The 20,180-nt window shown below is 37.4% G+C and overlaps 1 protein-coding gene across 1 annotated transcript in view; it reads left to right on the top strand.

The window, feature by feature from the left end:
- The window catches only part of DOCK2 (dedicator of cytokinesis 2), a 2,133,690-nt gene that overhangs the window by 913,214 nt on the left and 1,200,296 nt on the right, over window positions 1-20,180 (top strand). The window contains exon 27 of the mRNA XM_069199340.1: window positions 6,496-6,591. Within this exon, the coding sequence (XP_069055441.1) occupies window positions 6,496-6,591 (96 nt within the window). The remainder of the gene's footprint in view (window positions 1-6,495; window positions 6,592-20,180) is intronic.

Below are 20,180 nucleotides of genomic sequence, written 5' to 3'. Positions count from 1 at the left end.
ACTACTTACTATCAGACATTAGAGAAAATAGCTCAAACTTGGCCCAATTTTGTGTTGGCCAGACATACCTTTGAAATCAAGATCTCCTGGGAAATGTGGTTCTCATTTTTTTGAAGAATTGTACCATAAAGCAGAAAGTCATCAATATCTAATAGTGCACGTATACAGCAGTGTGGAATTGGAGACCTTGGTGTGAATGAAACTCACAAGAAAGCAGGCTGATGGCTAAGTTGAATACTTTCAGAGACAAGAGCCATTTCTGATGAGTACCCATATATGTGTCATGGGATGCAAATATATACACCATTAGCTGTAATTAAAAGGGCCCCACATATTTCAGAAGCAAATACCTGACGTTCATTCTTATTGAGTGACATAATTAGAAAGTTTCATTCCACATAGTCAAATGTCTTAGCTCTCTGAAGAAAAACAACTGTGTTGCATGTCTCTGGTTGACCCTGAAGAAGGATAGAAAACAGAGTGAGCATATTACAGAAAATAAAGCTTAACTGGTCATAGAGGTCCACACCAGGCAGGTAAGGAAGCCACCTCATGGCAATGATCTAAGCAAAAATGGCCATGTCTATGCAAATTGCAGCATGCTGGGTGACTTAGCTAGCTTCTTTAGAGTAACTATGATAACCTCCCACAAAGACAGAGGTAGTGACCTCAGGAGAAGCACTTCTTTCTTCATCTGAATAATGTGGGGGCCAGGTTGTACTCCTCATAAAATTCAACCGGTAGAACATAGCTACAAGAAGGGTGACAATTCAACAGACTACTAAGTGCAGGATAATTTTTTGTGTTGTTAATTGGTAATCCCAATAATTTTTGATCATCATTTTCTAGCCTTGCAAATGTAACCCTTACACGGGTTCTCTTGAATCATGCCATTCATAACAGTGCAACAAGAAGCATAAAGATGCAAGTAAAAGGTAATGAAAATCAACTTTCGCAAGCATTTCTTCCATCACCTTTTGTGAACTTGTGGACACAATGTGTACAGGAATCAAGCTGCATTTGTCTGAAGAAGTTGAAATAGGCTGAAACTAGTCTTCTGTAGCTTGTGTTTCTTTTCAGAGAAGGCCTGCCCTGGCAGTTTGGATTAGACTGTTGTTGTTGGAGCAGGACCAAGGTTGACTTGCATATGGTTATTCACAATCTGAAGTGGCACTATGTTAATAAATGATGGCTTGGATTGTTATCCCAAGCAATTGCCAGTTGTTATGCTATTTTCAAGTATTCCTCTCATCACCTTTTGTAGGATGCCATGTTTGTGTAGAGCTCTTCCATTGTGTGGTAGTCTGTTAAGTCAGAATGCCCAGTATTCGGCTTCTTTCCTAAGTTTATTAGTTTGCAATATTACCTATTGTAAGGACTTTTCATATTTTTGATAGTCCAGCTACTTGGCAATAAAAGACTGCCTTTATTTTTTAATCCAAAATTCATTTTCCTAAAAATCTCTATTACTTTCTATAGGGGCTCTCTGTAGTGGCAATCTCCACAACAGGCAAAAAGTCAATAACAGTAAATATTCAGTCATAAATTGATTCACAGTACACCACTGAGTCTACATTTAGTTGTAAATCTACACATCAAAACGATGAATTCCATCAACAAAGGTCACCTAAGTGACAGAGCCACAGAGTAATGGGATCTTTATGACAAAGAAATACATTTGTACACATTACGCTGGAGTGTCCAAATCTATTGTGACAGTTATTTTCAGAGACAAATTAAGAATCACACTAATTACTGAGCAACTAAAAGAAACACCATCCATTTTATGTCTTAACCTCTGTCATTTGAACATTTTCATCAGTGCTTAATTTGTAAATAAAAACGTGCCTGTGCCCAAAGCTCTCCTCTGAAGCATGCAGTTGCTGCAAATAAATGTGTGAGCACAGAATACTGAGGCAGCGTAATCCTGAATAATAATAAAAATATTTTTCAATTTTTATAAGTTTATAAAATAAGTTTTATTGTCAACTCTTACAACATGCAAAATGCTAATTTACCACCACCATTTTTATCAGAACCAGTCATTAGAAAATATGAAAGTTTACACTGGTTCAAAAACTTTGACAGTTACTTAACAGCAATTGATGGTGAAAAATGTACACCTAAAAGAAAATTTGCATTACTCTACAATTGTTTAGGAGCGGAAGGTCAACACAATTTTTATCATTTACCAACTATTTTACAAGGTCTGAATACAGAATGGGACATATATATGGAAGCAGTCACTAGATTGGAGAATCATTTCAAGGATGAAACGAGCATCATAGTGGAACGACACAGATTTTTTACCAGGAAACAATCGCCACATGAGTCAATAGATACTTTTCTAGCAGAGTTGAGAGTGCTACCAGCTACTTGCAGGTTTGATTGGGATTTGAATAACTACTTTAGAAATCAGATGGTAGTCAATTGTTGTGATAGACGTATTCAGGAGAAACTTTTATGTTGTTGAGATCCAGATTTACAGAAGGCACTGGAAATTGCAAGAGGAATTGAAAGGTCTATCCGGGCATTGTAGGAGCTTCATGCACAGATAGATTTGACTGCCGCGGAACTTATTAGTGCACTTACACTTAGGAATAAACCATCTGGTTCAACTCTAAAAGAATCAAAGAAAGATGGGAAAATTAGTTCTTTCAGGGTTTGTTTCCATTGTGGGTCGCACAACCACATGGCAAATGCTAAAAATTGTCCTGCGGTGAACAAATCCTGCCTTTAGTGTAAAAGAATTGGTAATTTTGCAAACGTGTGCAGGAGTACTTTTAGGTCCAATTCTCCAAAGGAGGAAAGTTCAATTAACACCCTTGATTTTTCCATTGACGCTGACAGCCGCGTGGTGCTGTCACTTAACATGTTGGAGATGGAACAAAGTCACATTAGTGACCCATTATGTGATATTTTCATTAACAATGTCAAGGTTGCGGTTAAAGTTGATTCTGGGTCACCTATTTCGATTGTGATAAAGACTTTGTGTGAATCTGAATGGTTTAACAATCCACTGTTACCACCAGACATCCACACTGTGGGTTTTGGGGGTCACAGTATTGATTTACTTGGGTTTTTCAACAATTCAACTCAATTTCAGGAAAATTCGTTGTTACGAAGATTTAAGTAGCAAAGAAAGGTTACAACATTCTAGGGTGGAGAGACCAAAGTACCCTCAGGATGGTCTTGAGACCTGGAAAAAAAAAGCAGTTTCATGAAGTCTGAGGTGGTCTATCTAGACCATGTTGTATCTGGACTGATATCAGCCCAAAGTTACAACTGGTCGATGCAGTCAAATTAAGCCCTGAACCCCAAGATAAAGATCAGCTTAGGTCTTTTCTTGGCATGTGAATATTATTCAAGTGCCAATTCCGCATTTTGCGTTACAAACTGAACCACTGAGGAAACTGTTGAGATAGGGTGCTGAGTAAGTCTGGGATGATGAAGATAATGAAGCATTTGTTAACCTGAAACATCTCATTATTGAGACGCCCGATTTGCATTCATTTATGGATAGTGTTAAGCCTATTATTACTGTGGATGCGAGTGGAATTGGGTTTGGGGCTGTGTTATCGCAGGAGGTTGATGGAAGAGAATGCACTATAGCGTTTGCCTCTAGGTGCTTATCTGAGACAGAAGGTAATTATAGTACAATTGAGCATGAAGCTTTAGCTTGTGTGTGGGCAACCAGACATTTTTCCACTTATTTATGGGGTCATAAGTTTACTCTGTTAACAGATCATAAACCTTTGGTATCATTACTTACTGTTAAAGATCTAGGTAAAGCTAGCCCAAGGTTAGTCAGATTATTAGCCAGAATGTATGACTACAATTTTGCGGTGAAACACGCCTCAGGAGCGAGTAACACCAGGACAGATTTCTTGTCCAGATGTCCTCTAAATAACCAGGAGGGTGTTTTGACAGAGGAGGTTGAATTTGTGGTTGGGTTGGTTGATGGAGTTGTGGTAACTATCAAAACGATCTTCTTACAAGAATGACAAAAGTGTGTGGGCATGGATACTGTTTTAAACTTGTTAAATACATATATTGTCAAAGGATGGCCACAGGAGAGGTGTGATGGAGAAGATGTCAAGTTGTTTCATAAAGTCAAAGATGAATTGTCTTTAGAAGATGATTTAGTTTACGTGGTGGCATGTTAGTTCCTCACAGCAGTCTCAGAAACAGGTTAATCAACATGGCTCACCACGGTCATATGGGCATGACAAGCATGAGGAAAAGGATTTGTCAGTTTTATTGGTGGTAAGGGATTGGATGAAGTTAATGTGTGGGTTGGTGCCTGTCCAGATTGTAATCAGGCTGACAAATCTCTTAGGGTCTTTAATACTCCTTTATGTCCGGTTGGGAGAAGCTGGGAATGGATTTTGTGGGGCCCATGTGGGAATTACCTACAACGATGAGGTATGCCCTTGTTTTGGCTGACTATTATTCTAAATGGATGGAGTGCAAAATTTTGCAAGAGCCTAATACAGAGGTTGTCATTAATTTACTATCATCTTTGTTTTATAGAGAAGGTTATCCCCAAACAATAGTCACGGACAATGGTGTACAGTTTAAATCAGGGGTCATGCAGCAGTTTCTTAACTTTCACTGAATTAAACACCTAACTGTGGTCTTGTACAGTCCGCAAGGGAAAGGTATGGTAGAAAGAGTTAATAGAATGATTAAGGAGACCATTCAGTTGGCGATTGCCACTAAAAATGGATTATGAAAATGGTAAACAAAAGATTATGGTGTTCCCACAACACTAACAGATTACTTGATGCAAGTGTAATAAGGAATACAGTATTGCAGCATCAAAGAGTAAGGTCAGTTATGATGCGCTGCATAAAACGAAGGATATGTCATTCAATATTGGGGATTTAGTAAAGATATGAAGGCCTAAAAGGTTGAAGAAAGGTAGTTCTAAGTTTTTCCCTACTGCTAGGGTTGTTAAGGTTTCCAGACAAGCCATTATGGTAGAAAACGGTAAATGGTGGAGCAAAAGGAACGCAGCATTAGTTACTGTTCCAGACATTGTCGACAACAGCAGAGACATCATGTTGTATCGATGCCAGGCAGATCAAGATTCTAACTGGTGGTTTGGTGAAGATGGTTTGGGGAATGTTTTGAATGATTCCAGTCTTGTTTTTGGAAATGTAGAATTTGTTGATGACAATGTTGACAATGATATCTTGGAGCAGTCACGCAGTACAGATGTTTGGCTCTGACCAGTTGTCACAAACTAAGGATGACAAAATATCACATCCTGATGATTGTAAAATATTAAGTAGGAGAAACATCAGACTACTAAAACTTTTCAATGACTACATGCTGAATTAAGGTATTTTACATGGTTGAACAGGATTTGAATTCTACTAGTTGGATTTGCTAAATATTTTTATTATCTGTTATTTTAGGTTGTTCTATTTATGATTATCTTTATTCCTCTTCTAGATTGTTTTGTTTTGTTATTTATTGGGGAGATGTGTTATGTTGGAATGTGTAATGTTATTATTGGAAGCACATGACATTCCACCGGCGCGTTCGAGTTACAGCAGTTGTTGCCGGGATGAGCTACGTATGGTGTGAAAGCCGTGTGCTGTCCTTCATCTCTGAAGAATAAACGCTTATAATTACTTCAGACTTCTTGTGTCTTCTCATGATAAACGCGACAATCAGCCTCCTTGATTTGCCCACACTAAAGATCTTTTTGCTAAATCAGGCTGCTCTTTTTATGGTACTTCATGAAGAGAGAAAAAATGCCATCCGAGTCTCAGTTGAGCCTTCAGCTAAGACTGAGGGAGGAGAATTCAGCTACCAACAGTGAAAAAGCATTAACATATTTCAAAATGCACCACTAATTATTTTTCAAAGCTAACAGTGTAATCCCCAAGGCATATGTACACAGCGTTCCGTGGTCCAGTTCGTTTTGTCTGTTGGGGATGGATTGTGGGAGGGGATGCCACTGGAGTAGCGCACCTGTGTGTGCTACAATGCCAATTATGAGACCGTTATGCAATGTATTCTCTTTTGCTCCCGGTACGCCAGGTCAGAAAACATGGCTTTAAATGTATTTTCCTGAGTAGAGGTTTGCCAGTGATGCCAGTCAAATGACCTGCCCCACCATCGACCTTGTTGGGGCTTTTGCTGTTTCATTATTCGTCACCATACGGTGCTCGAGAAAGGATCCCACCAGTTAAAAGGTTTTAGTTTGCTTTTCATTTCCACAAGTTATTGTACTTTTGATGTACATTTGTTGCTTACCACTATCGAATTTCACAGTATTTTTGTTGTATTGTAGTTTCTATTTCGCGTATTCCTTCTCATTGTAACAGTTACATAGTCCAGCAATGTCCAATAAACTATAGGATGAGTGTATGTTTCGTACAAGATGTGACAGCTCACTAGGTAATGCTTTCTTTTAAAGTTCAAAAATAGCGTCTGCCTTTGTTTTACCAATGTAACTAATACAATTCGTGTATGTTACAGGCCTCAACCTACCAACACATTCAAGAGATAATTGCTCAGCTCCTTTGCACAGTTAACAGGACTGTCATGATAATGGGTCGAGAGCAAAGTCTTATCGTGAGTAACATCTTTGAAATTATTTTCCTGCCTTCCTATTTTGCTGCAAGTTATTTCCTGATTTTAAAATCTATTAACACGTCAATTAAGAACTTTTAAACCACCACTTGATGATACAATTTTGAACTCTGTTATTTCTAATTTTTGTTCCAAATATTGTTGCATGTTTTAGTTTCTCAAGAGTAGAAAACTTATTTATATGAACTCCAAATATACAATTTCACATTCATTGAAAAGCCGTTTTAAAATCTTAATTATATTGCATTATAAACAACATATTCAATTTGAATGCCAACTAGATTTTATAAAATTTCGATGATTTTGGATAAATGTAAAATAATTTCAAGCAGATATATACTACAATATTTGAACAGCATGTATTGATAGAGGCTCCACAGTAGGTAAAATTTGCATTAGAGTTGGAATTAATAGAAGTGAAATCGTTCTCCTTGGCTTGCCTTTCAGTCAGTCAACATCTATATGATTGGAAGAAAGACAACCTTACATGAACCCTTTTCTTTTTAAAAGTGTGCATCACAAATAGTCAGAATTATTGAATGGCAGTTCACAGGCAGGCTTGGTTCTGTTGTATCGTGCATTACATTATGCATATAATTTTTACATGCTGGACCCACACCACTGGCCAAATTGTCATGTACATTGCATTTCTGCAAACAAATTTGATGGCTTGAACGATGAGCAAGATTTCTCGCGATTCTGTTTTGATGGATTTGAAGATTGGAGGATAATGCTGGTCATACATATACACACAACTCCCAGTTTGGGGTAATACATTTTCACAAGGATTGAGTCTGGATGGTCTTGAGTTCAGTGGTCAAAGGAACGGGACACACTCATATTGAAAGTAGTTCAACCCCAGCAGTCTCATGGAGTATGATCAAAATGTTTTTCTCCAAATTCGTCATGTGGAACAATAGTGCTACTTCGTACTTATGGATGGTGTGGTTTTTGTTTTTGGAATCAAGCTTAAATCTATATTTTGAAGCTTACATGTTTTACTCTTTTCTCCTGTGGCTGATATTTTGTCCATCAATTTTCCTCTGAGCCTTAGATTTTTTGCAGATGTTGCTTTCTTTCTTTTATAGTAGTTTCAAGTTTAATGTGTGATCGTTGAAACTAAATCATCCAGATTCATTTACGTATTTTGCTTTTATTTTAAATAACATTTAAACATGGTCTACAAATTAACCTAGTTATGCTGTTTGAAAACCAAGGCTATGTTAATTTACAAATGTTCTCTTCAAGAACCAGAGACGAGATGTACATAGCTATTTTCACGTTGCAAATGGCCCAATTCGCAGTTTCTATTTTGCAATTTAGTAATCTATTTATCTTATCGCCAAATTACTTTGCGAGTCGCTATTAGGAAGGGGAGTGCCGAGGGCTTCCCTTCCAAATAACATGTCTCAGTGGTATGTAAGATTGTTTTATGACTGTAAATGCAGTCGCAAAAGAATCGCAGTTACCACCAACTTCATGTTGGTGGTAACCCATTCGCAAACGTGAAGGGATCCCCACGGGGCTCCCCCCCATTTGTGAATGGAAGCAAAAGTACTTTTTCAGAGTAGATAGTGGTCCCACAGACCACTGCCTACTCTGAAAAAATGAAAAGAAAACTTTTTAACTTTTTTTTTTTTAACTTCATTTTTTTGGTTGAAATGCATCCCATTTTCCCTTAAGGAAAACGGGGCTTTATTTAAAAATCAGTCACAGACATGGTGGTCTGCTGTCCCCTGCAGGCCACCGTCTCTGTGATTGCGGCCATTCCCAGTGGGGTTGCAAATTGTGACCTACCTCATGAATATTGATGAGGTAGGTTATTAGAAACCCCATTGGGAATCACTAAATATGTCTGAGAGGCATTAGTACATTTCATTTTGTGAGTCTCTAATTGTGAGTCGCACAAAAACGCATTTAGAATCTTGTAAAAATGAAATGTTCGTACATCTGGTCCCAAATGGTTTAGTTAAAGGTTACATTTGAAGCTGCACTGCACAAAGCGGGAAACAACTGAACAACTGCCTCAGGTCAGATGTATTGCAGGCTGTACTTCCTATTTCCCAATTCAAGTTAATTGATGTATGTTCCAATGCTGGTTCCAATGACTTGCATGGAGTGCCTTCCTATGTCCCCATTCTTTGCTATTGACTGATATCGAAGTTGTTTCCATATTTCTTGTGACATGTTTATAAATTGTCAGAACTGTCCCATAACCAGGAACATAATTATTTATATAGCACTTTCGTAAAAAACACCGAGCAAGTAACATTTTCTTCAATACAGGTTTGATTGTTTCAACTGCCCTTTAAAACAACATTCCTCCAGAACATTTGCTCATGATATATTGACATTTGGTAGCTGACTTGTCCTCCAACTTCTCATCCTCTGGAGTTGAATAGAATACCTTGGTATTCCTTAAATCGTGATAGCATAGCAATTTTGGGTTAGATAAGTTCCACTATATCCTGACCTTTATGTCACTATGGGGGTAATTGCGACTTCGCCGGTCTTTTCTATAGATGGCTGAAGCTGTGGGTGCCACAATACCTGGCGGTATGCTTGGCGCCCGATTATGACTTTTCTGCTGGGCCAGCGGATGGAAACACCGTTTCCGCCCACTGGCCCAGCGGAAAAGTCACAACAACATTGAAGCCGGCTCGTAATCGATCCGGCTGCAATGTTGATGTGCAGCAGGTGCAGCAGCACCCGTCGCGTATTTCACTGCCTGTAATTCGGGCAGTGAAATGCACGATGGGGCTGTGCCTCGGGCCCATGCGCAGCCCATGCCAAGTGCATGCGCAGTGCAGGGGCCCCCTTTCGACAGGCTGGCGGATGGGGACTCATAATCCCCAGGGCAGCGCTGCTTGCAGCACTGCCCTGGCGGATTACGACCGCCAGGCGGCTGCCTGGCAGTAGCCTGGCGGTACCGGCCGTATGACTGTGGCGAATGTGGCACGGTCATAATGTGCCTGGTGGACACTGCCAGCCTGTTGGCGGTACTGCTGCCACCACCGGCGCATTGGTCCGGGACCGCGGGGGTCATAATGACCCCCTATATGTCAGAAATGCTAATGAAACTTGGATTATAGAACTAGCAACATGGCTTACCCAAAAGACATTTGAAAAAAGTGTTTGTTTTGCTACCGTAGTATTTCATTTGGCAGTGTGGGTCTTCTCAGTTGTTTTTTTAGCCAACTGGTATTTTCTGAAGTTATGAGATTTATTTATCCGTGTAACATGTGTCACCTAATTTGGTTGCACCACGACTGAGAGAAGCAGTTTATTATTTTTTGTTTCTACCCTAGTTATCTTAAGCACTAGAATTCCAGGTCACTTTTTAGTTATACAATAAAGTTATTTCTGGATGTCTTTCTGGATTATCACCTTTTTCCACTCCTATTGGACCAGGGATAAGACTGACTTGCACATAGCTGGATCTAATCTGAGATGGCATGGCGGACAAAAGAATGATGGGTTGGAATGCTAACCCGATCGATTGCCACTGTTTAGACAAATTGCAAGCACTTCTCCTATCACATTTTGTGTGTTCGATGACTCCTATGATATTGCAGGAATTGTTACTGTTAAGTCAGGGCCAACATTAAACATGTGTTGAGCACAGCAAACCATCACACACACACCCATACATCCACACACATGCATATAATCAAGCACACATACGCTCACATAGACATGCAGACCAAACTCTGCATACACATAATGATCACCAAGGCATTTTTTAATACTTACTTTGTAATATACCCAATTGCTAAGTAGTTGGAGACATTTGATTATTGGTAGAGGTCCTGCACAATCAATGACCCCGTAAGTATGACACAAGGCCTGCCACTGGTTTTGGTGCACTAATGTGCGCAGAGTTCTGCCAGAAAGTTGATGACTGCAATTTTAGTCCCCAACTCTGTATCAGAATTTATCAGCATTGTAAACAGCACTAGCTGAATGTATTTATATATTCTTTGAATACCCATAAGATTCATGGAACTTCATAAAGATAAAAACAGAAGTATAATGATGACAATTAAGCAAATTATTGCTTAGAGCTTGCATTTTAAAAATAGATGTTTTGATTTCTTTTGTAAGGCAAGAATATCCATCTGTAGATGAATGCATGGAGCAATGAATTCCAGTGCTTAACTACTACTAAATAAACCTTTGCTCAAGATCCCAATATCAACCTGGATGTTTTGACTGATTGCTGTCTAGTCTCCCACATTCATGTAAAACAGTGAAATCTCCACACAACTGTTTTCACCAAACCTGAAAATCTCCACACCACTCACCAGTGTGGCTTCAGTGCAGGTATTGCAATGAAACTGCTTCATAATCAATGCTAGGTGAGTTCCATTAAATGGTGCATGAAGTGGCTTCTGCTTCCTAATACTTTGAGATCTCACGCATTGACAATTTGGTATTCATGCTTCAGTGCTACACTGCTTCTCCTCTGTTTTGTCCAGCCAATCCCACATAGCAACGATTGAAGAAAATACCTCATAGTCTGCCATCATCATGAGAGGCTACCGCAGGTTTCTACTTTAGCCCCAACACTTTTTATTAGTATATAGATAGGATGTGTATGTGTAGTTTGTGGGGAAATGAGGATAATAATGCACCAGTTCTGCAACACCCAAATTTACATTAAAACCTCATTTCTACTTTATGTCATAATTATGTTTATTTCAGAGCATTTCTCCATAAACCAAAATACATAAATAAATACAATCCATTTAGAACTACACTTAAACATATATTCACATATCAAAATAATGTAAAAGTCCTAAAAAGCCTCTGAATAACGTGCATAATTCATCTCATTTTTTCTTTCTTAAATGTCATGAAAAATAAGACTTAATAGAACCACTTGTATCAGATCTAAGTATTCAAAGAGCATCTTCATTTTGAGTCATACCTACCATGTGACAAATAAGGGCTAGCCACCTTCTATGTAACCAATGCAAAAAATAAATGTTCTTCTGTTTCACTCTTCCGTAGCCAAACATGACAAATGTTGTTTCGGTTCCTATAAATGCATGTTGACCATTTACACTTGAAGCTTTGCAGAGGTAAGATTCCATGTCTGAATTTCAAGGATATCTGTATGGCAGCCTTTGAGAGCATATCATCAAGAAAAGCCTTCCATTTCAAATCACTCTTTTGCTCAAGATACCTTTCTATAATACTGCTATGTCTTTGTTCATTGCTCCAGTACATGTTCCAAATATTTTGTTTTAACCTGTTTTTGCAAGTGTCATAATTGAATTCAGATTGTCACACTAATCACTGAGACATGGTTTATACAACTAGCATTTTTCAGACGTTGAATCACACACTTGGTCTAAATTTATTACATCCTGCAGACCTCTTTTGTATGACTCCAGCTCCCTTATAGACCACAGTGTACAGCAATATGTAAGTGGCCTAATTTGTGCAGAATGGGCAAAACACTTTACCCCTATATCTAAATTTAGAGGATTTAAAGTTGCACTCTGGGGCATATCGACCAGACTGCTAAGAAACCTATTTCACACACTAGATAAGAGCCCCACCAAATGCATTGGCGTGATAGACCACCAATACAGGTGAAACAAACCTAAACGAGGTTAATATACATATCTTTATGACAGTTGAAGAATTATGCTGTGAAGACAATTTGATCTTTATAATTTGTGGGGCCCATAACATAGTATCAGCAGTATTGACACTCAAGTGCGCAAAATTCCTCACCCTTTCAATTTTGCATTCCACAATCATCAGGCTATGTCTCTAATAGTGGATGGGGGTTTGAAACACATATACATGGTCTTTGTCAGATTCATTTACAGCTTCCACTTGATATATTTGCACTCCAATCCATTCTTGTAAATATTCAGTCCCAAATGATTGGACATTTCCTCACTCTAAGTCCTCATAATACTGAATTCATATTGTTTTCTCTAAAACACAAATAAAATAGGTTCAAACAAGAACTGCTAAAACAATTGAGTATTGCAGAATGTTGTCTCTCACTCACCCTCAGTAACCTCTCTAGGCATCAGTCTTTAACCCTCCGTATAATGACTTCTCACAGACACAAAATAAAAAAGTGGACAAAATTTACCAAAGGGCTCTGAAAAAAAATCAAGTCATTCATATCACCTGGTCTCCTGAATCTGCAGCACATGCTTTAAACTTGTCACAATTGAATTTTGGTAATGTTGGTCTAACATGCAAACCGTAATCTTCTATTAAAATGCTCAAAGTCTACAACTAGACTTCTCTCATCTTTTAAGAAATTCAACAACTTCAATCTCTTCTTTTTGAGCTATACTGATTCCCTGTTGAGGCAAATTTAAATAAAAGTGCCAGTCTATTAAATAATCCATCTGAACTCACCACCATACCTCTCCAGCACACAAAATTATCATGAGAGGTCTCACGAGTAAAAACTATTTTCTGCTGCAAAGTCCAAGCTTTAGAAAAAATGCGCACTCATTATCATTTTATTTCAGGAGTGGCAACTCCTCTATCGAGCTGTCAGAGATTGAATTTTAAGTACATCTCTTCCTGGATTTCACATGTTAAAGAGGGGCAGGAGTAGGAAGTCTTTGTTGGAGTTTGTGATGGGTTCATAAGTTGAGTTTGAGGTGAACATATGTGTTGCCTTGTTGATGCCTTTGTTCCTTACTTGCTTCTATGTCAGCAAATGGTCATTTCCTTTCCACTTTCTCCCTTTTGTCCTATGTACCCAGCCCTATAAAGTATTGCACATTGCAGTTAACCTCACATTGCCAAAAATATGCTGGATGACCCTTTCTCAACCACCTTCAGAGCTTGTTGTAGATCTTTCCTCTCTTACAAGTATAACACCACATCACCTGAAAATGTAACTCAATGTATTTTAGTCTGGAAAGCCATGTGTTTCTAGTCCCATCTACCTTAAAACAGCTGCAAACTAATCACGTAGAGATGTAAGTGATGAGTTATCTTACACCAAGTCCTTGTAACTTCATAGTGGACTTCAGAGTGGACCTGTTAGACCATCCACTAAACCCTCAAACCTTCTGCTTGTGTTGAATCCCACAATAATGTAATGTTTTGTGATTGTTTGCCATTGGCACAAGGCACCTCTGAAGGTACTCCAGATACCAACTATTCCTGGTAGTACAACTCAAATCACCATAAAAGGTGGCTAACTTATAGTGCTCCAGATCTCTCTGGACGTAAGAAGTTCTGGACAGAGGCCTGAAAAATAGAATTACAAACTAAATTAGAATAATGTATGATTGAGCATTAGTTTATGTCTAGATGAAGAAATAGCTAAATTAGGTGTTTGCTCCCTGTAATCCTTTTTGCTGACTTCTATGGGTGAGTCCAAACCTACTCTAGATGCATAGCAACAGGATTTTCTGGCTCAGCTGACTATCATTAATGAGGTTAATGCATACAACCATGGACAGAATTGTTGGGGCGCCATCCCCTAAGGGTGTGGGAAAATTCACATAATTTGCTTTTGGATAATTACATGAAATTATTATAGAGAAAAATGCATCCTTGCATCAGTTTTTGGCATGAGGATGCATGTAAACAAGAGCATGGTGAACACCAGCTGTTGTTCCTGTGCTTTTGTTGTAATATTTTACAACATCTTGCACTTTTTATGGTAAATTTTCACTGCATACAGCAAACAAGGTGCAAAACCGCCTAAATTATGCAAATTACGATGGTGTAATTTAAATTTGAACCAGGCCTACTTTCCACCTAATCCAGAGGTTCCCAATCTGTGCGCCGTGGCACCCTGGTGCGCCTCCAAAACTACCCAGGGGCGCCACGGCGTAAAGCCTCAATATTCTGAGTGTAATTTCTTTTGTTTTTCAAGCTGGCTTTCAAACATGTTTTGCTAAGATGAAACTCCCTCTAGTACCACTAGATGGCAGTGTGACATGCAAAAATAGCACAGGAATTGCTCTTTTCTGTCAGAACAGTTAACCCAAACTATGAGCAATGCAGAAATAAAAACAGAGGCACGTGTTGGAATTAAGTATGTTTACGGTGTCACTTTTAAGGAAATTGTGGTATTGTTTTAATAATATATTTTATTTAATCCTGAAGGGCACTGTTTTTAGTCTTGTTAATGTTAGTTGGTGGGAAGCCTTTTTAACATTTTCTGTACTGTATGAATAAGTTCTTATAACTGTGATAGTATGCAACATGTTTAATGCATAAATGTGTTTTTACTTTTTTGATATGGTGTTATGTGGACCTCCATCGGAGTTTTGTACCATAATAAGAACTGAATTGACACGGACTGTGACACACAACTGTAGTGAAAAGGAATCAGAGACTGCAGACAAATACTGAGGTCTGAGACAGGAGAGTGCAAAGACTCTAGAAGAGACAGAAGCAGAGTTAAGATAATGGTGGCTGCTGGAACATTTATTAAAGTACTTTAGTAAAGTATTTGAAAGTGAAATATAGTAGAGCTGATTAGTGGAGCTGCATTCTTATATATCAAAAGTGGCTCCTTGACAACCAGAATGACTTAAAGGAGAGCTCCCTGTGCTGGAGGCAATTTTTAAGGAACAAAACATAGTTTTAAAGAAAATCATTATTCAGACCACAGTGCTGAAGAGCATTGTTTCTGTCTTAACCAATGAAAGATTTTTTTTTTATTAAACAACTGTTATATATTGTTTTTATTTTGCTGCACCTATGATTATAATACCTTCATAGTTCCTACCAAGTATTTTTGAGGGAACAAAATGGAAGAACTCCAGAGGCCGGTTTTATAAGCCCCCCCACCCCTCTCCCCCACTCGCTAAAACAAAAATAACACAGTGGGGAGCCGCAGCCAACTGCCAATAGGTCAAGGGAGCCACGGGTTGAAAAAGTTTGGGGACCACTGACCTAATCTATAAAAATGGACATGCTAACTACAAACCTTAAAGAATGGCTTTCCACATTTCAACCATCAATAAAAGAATAGACAGACTAGAGCAATATTGTCCAATTCTCTTGCACTATCCTCACAATAAACGTTGGACAAATTAGACCCTAGTAATTGCTCAGCTATTTTACTGAAAATATGGAATACATGCAGCCATTTAGTCTGTATTATTATCCTGCAAGGAGGCCACTGTTAAAATTCAAAGGATTTCCAAATTCATCAGCATTAAAAGCCCAGTACATGTACCACCTTCAAATGATTTACATAATACATGTTACAATCAGTTATGAGTACCTCATCTTGAAGCTCATCTAGACCTACCCGCAATGAAACAGAACGTGCAACCATAGTAAAGTCAAAGTAATGAGACTTTCTCCACCAACAACACATGGGAAATGTTAGAGCAGGCAGTATGCTATATTGTGACTTGGCGGGCACCCACAACACTGAGTTTGATGTTCTGAAACATGAATAAGTCTTTATCTAAAATTTTGGCTGGACACATTACTGCTAGCTTCATTACTGAACAAATCGCACACAGACAAATAACTGCCTGAGTCTTGCAACTGTAGATTGGGTGGTCCAGAGACTTTAATCCACTTCCTGTTGCTTTTTTAGAAGATCTTGATAGCTCAGAGTGAATACTTTCCCCTCCTCAAAAGAAATGTCAGAGGGTGCATAGAAGCATTGATCTTCTGATTGTGGAGAGACATTGAAGAGATTATCCTCCCTATGGAAGGGTACATCGCAGCTTTAGGGTTTCCCACAAGGCTGGAATAATAGGGTTAGTAATGCCTTGCTTTATTTCTACTTCTTGTTTTCTATTAAAGCCTGATCTTGTCCTCAAGCACTTGATAACCTAATGACTATTTAATATGAATATCTGGCAGACACTTCAATGAGCTTATTGGCCCAGATGAGTGGTTAGATTTTATCTTCCATTCCTAGGCTACAGTATAATTATTAGGATGTTCTTTCGTAATCTTATGAGAAAGAATAGCTTCAAAGTATGGTGCAACCTATCCCATCCTTGTCTTTGCTTTTATGTAGGATCTGCTATGGTGGTATCCTCATAAGTTCAATTAAGACTATCCAGGAAAAGAGATGAGTTTTGTGTAAAAAAAAGTGTATTTTTTTTTAACTTGTGCTCATTGTTATGGCTTGTATCTGACAGCAATAGAGATTGAACTTGGTGATTTGTTAATGACCTTCACAGATCATGGCTTCAGTCATGTTTCCATTAAAAGTTTGTTATTCACATCCAAACTGCTAATGCCTTCAGGCCAGTCTTCCATCTTTAGGCAGCATTGGGTTCAGGGATGGACTACTGACCCTGTTTTATTTGTCCTCCTCCGAGTGCCCACCATTACTAGGGGCTGCATGCTTGAGGCCGCATTGCACAACCTCTGATTCTCAGACTGATGAAGAAATAACTGGTTGAGCTCATCCCAGACTTTCTCATGGATGATTTGTCTCTGACAGTGTGGTAGAAACAGCTTGTTTGGTCATCCTAATGTATGATGTATTAAGCAAAGTGTATTAATTGAAATGATATTAAGAACCAGCATTCAGCATGGTTTTATTCCTTTTCACCACTATTGTGACTGTAGAAGAAGCTGGAATATACCCAATTGATTATGGAGTAAGAGGTGATTACAAGTGTATTCATTTTATCCAAAAGTACTTATTAAATTTACAATAACCTAAGCTTTTTGGATAGCTTGGTGTATCTGGGAAAAGCTTTGACATACCAACTGAAGATATTTTTAGTGATTAAGAACTTGATCATCTTAAGAAAAAGTACCCTGAACAAGGGGACCTACGGGGGTTGGAACCGTGCAACCCCAACATATGTTGCAAAATTCACAGAAACATATCAGAGTGGTATGTGTGTATTTCCCATTTCTTATCTATTCTATTGTAGGTTAAAGCTGCATAAGCAGAGCTACTGGAAATATGCAATGTTCTGGCAGTGGAGTTATCTGCACAATTATGAAATTGCCATATAAGCCATCATATGCTGCTTAATCTTCAGATTTTAACATAAAAAGATTTCTAGCTCGAATGGACCAAAAGTTCAAAACACAGCAACACATGGTCCTGTGTAGTGGAAGGTCCTTTGTAAATGTGGACTGGTCTTCCTTCTGTTGCTTATTGCTGTATTTAAGTATCAGACTGACAATAATGAGGTGAAACAATTGCCCAGATAGTGTTAACTTGTAAAAATGTCAAAATAATAAGGTAATACTATTACAAAATGTGCCTCGTTGTGCGGCATAATTTGTTTTTCCTCAAAACATAATTTAGTAACCCATGTCACACTATAAATGATGAGTGCATTATAGACCAAATGAGGAAGGTTTGGTTTGCCATGATTATTTGTTTATAAACTAAATAAATGTAATGTTACAGTTATTTTAATTTCACAACATGTTAAGTAATTGCTGAGGTTTTTTCGTTTTATTTTTTATTTGATTTTTTGTGTGACATTTTTGTACGAGAATAATGTGTCACCTTTCGCCTGAAATGGTAATTTAATGATGACACTGTTATACATGTAAATACATAATTTACCCATTCAAAAATCAACACATTGTTTCTTATTCAATTTTGTATGTGTAAGTGTTTGCAGCCACATAAATCTCATCTTCAAAGATTTAATAACTGTCTACAAATGAAGAGCAAAATCTAAACAATTTATGGACGTTTAAGCAAAAACTTATCCAACTCTATACACATATCTAAGATTTCATTAAAAAGGAACACCCAAAAGAGACTTCCTATTTCTTTATATGCTAAGCCCTTTATCATCCGTGTGGCCTTGTTTTACAAATAGAGACAGCATACAGTCGGATATGAACTATCTGTGCTTAATGGCTTGTCAACACTAAACTAGAGACTTTTCTTTCAACTATATTAAATTTCTAACTCACATAAGTATGGCATTAGTATGCAGGACTCCATGAGTAAAATGTTTTCTGACAGTTCATCACAGAGCTTACACTTGGCATTTTTTTCTGCCATGAGACATATATCTGAAACATTTATGTGAGTCCATGTTTTACTGGATAAAAACAGCTTTCTTCGTCTTTGCTTAGCAGATAGGTTTACGCTCTATAAATACATACATATCAATTGTGCACATTAGAAGTGAATTCCTCAGACATAATTAAATACATTTATTATGTATTAAATACATTTAATAAATAAATTAACAATATACATATATATATCTATTTATATATATATATATATATATATATATATATATATATATATATATATATATATATATATATTTATATGATACAAAAACCTCCGCAGTAAGACGCACACTCAGGAATTCACAAAAATTACATAGTGTTTATTAACACAACGCGTTTCGGCTTTCGAGCAGCCTTGATCACATGTATAGTTCTACCAGTCTACACCAAGTTTAAATACCCACCGAATACAAACATAGAAACAGGACTGCATATCATATTGACTTTCAAGAAATAGGCATAGATCTATAGGAAGTAAATAAATAAAGCTCATTCAATATAAATAAATAAGTTAATACTTCTCCATATATAAACAAGAGCATTTATCTCATGGATAACAATTTAAAGGATTATAATATCGCAGACACCAACTCATGCTTAATGGTAATATCTCACTGACTATATATCAGTACAAATATAAATATAAATATAATATACATAACTCTAAATCTTAGTAGAACTTATATATTTTCGTTCTAAAAGTTATTTAATCTTTTTAAAAAATATAAAAGAATTCATAATACAAAAAATATATAAATGTATAAATATATAAATAGAGACCAATATTTAAATTTCATTTCTCCTACATGAGACATTATAATTAATTTAGTAAATATATTCTTTAAATCCATATTCAAGTATCCCTGTATTTCTCCATGAGATATAAAAAACCTTTTTCCTTTCATATTATCATACAACATCATACCCAGCACTCTCTATAAGTATCCAGTACCCTTGACACCCCGTGAGTAAACAGACAAATGTACAATCCGGAATCAGGAATCCATCCGGACTCCTCCATTCTGAAAAAATATGAATAAAATAAATATATAAAAATCAAGTAATATATATAAAGAACCACTACTCAATACAATATAGCAATAATACCAGATATGTAAATAACTATATATGTAAATAACTACCTGACATCTCATACCTCATACTCTATTCCTTAAATTAATCATCAGAATAAGTGGGTATTAAGCTCCTCACTCATATTCAATCCTCCCGGTGTCTTAGTTTCTAAGTCCACAATATATTTGGATTCTTTTATATGTAAAGTCAAATCTCTTTATCTCCTCTATGATGCAAAGGTACATGTTCAATGCCAAAATACGATAATAGAGTGGCATCAGAATTGTGAAAATCCTGGAAATGTCTAGCTACAGGATAGTGGGGATCTTTTGATGTGACAGCCCGCATATGTTCAAGGATACGTTTTTTCACTGCATGTTTTGTACTTCCCACATACCAAAGATGACATGGACATTCCAGTATGTAAATAGTAAATGGAGTACTACATGTTAAAAACTGCTTAATATGTCTATTCGCCCCTGGTTTTTTTGTAGGGTACTTTTTTCTTA

This window comes from Pleurodeles waltl, chromosome 7, assembly GCF_031143425.1.
Source record: "Pleurodeles waltl isolate 20211129_DDA chromosome 7, aPleWal1.hap1.20221129, whole genome shotgun sequence".
Lineage (NCBI taxonomy): Eukaryota > Metazoa > Chordata > Amphibia > Caudata > Salamandridae > Pleurodeles > Pleurodeles waltl.
The sequence above is the reverse complement of the archived record's forward strand: the minus strand, read 5'-3'. Positions and strand labels throughout refer to the sequence as shown.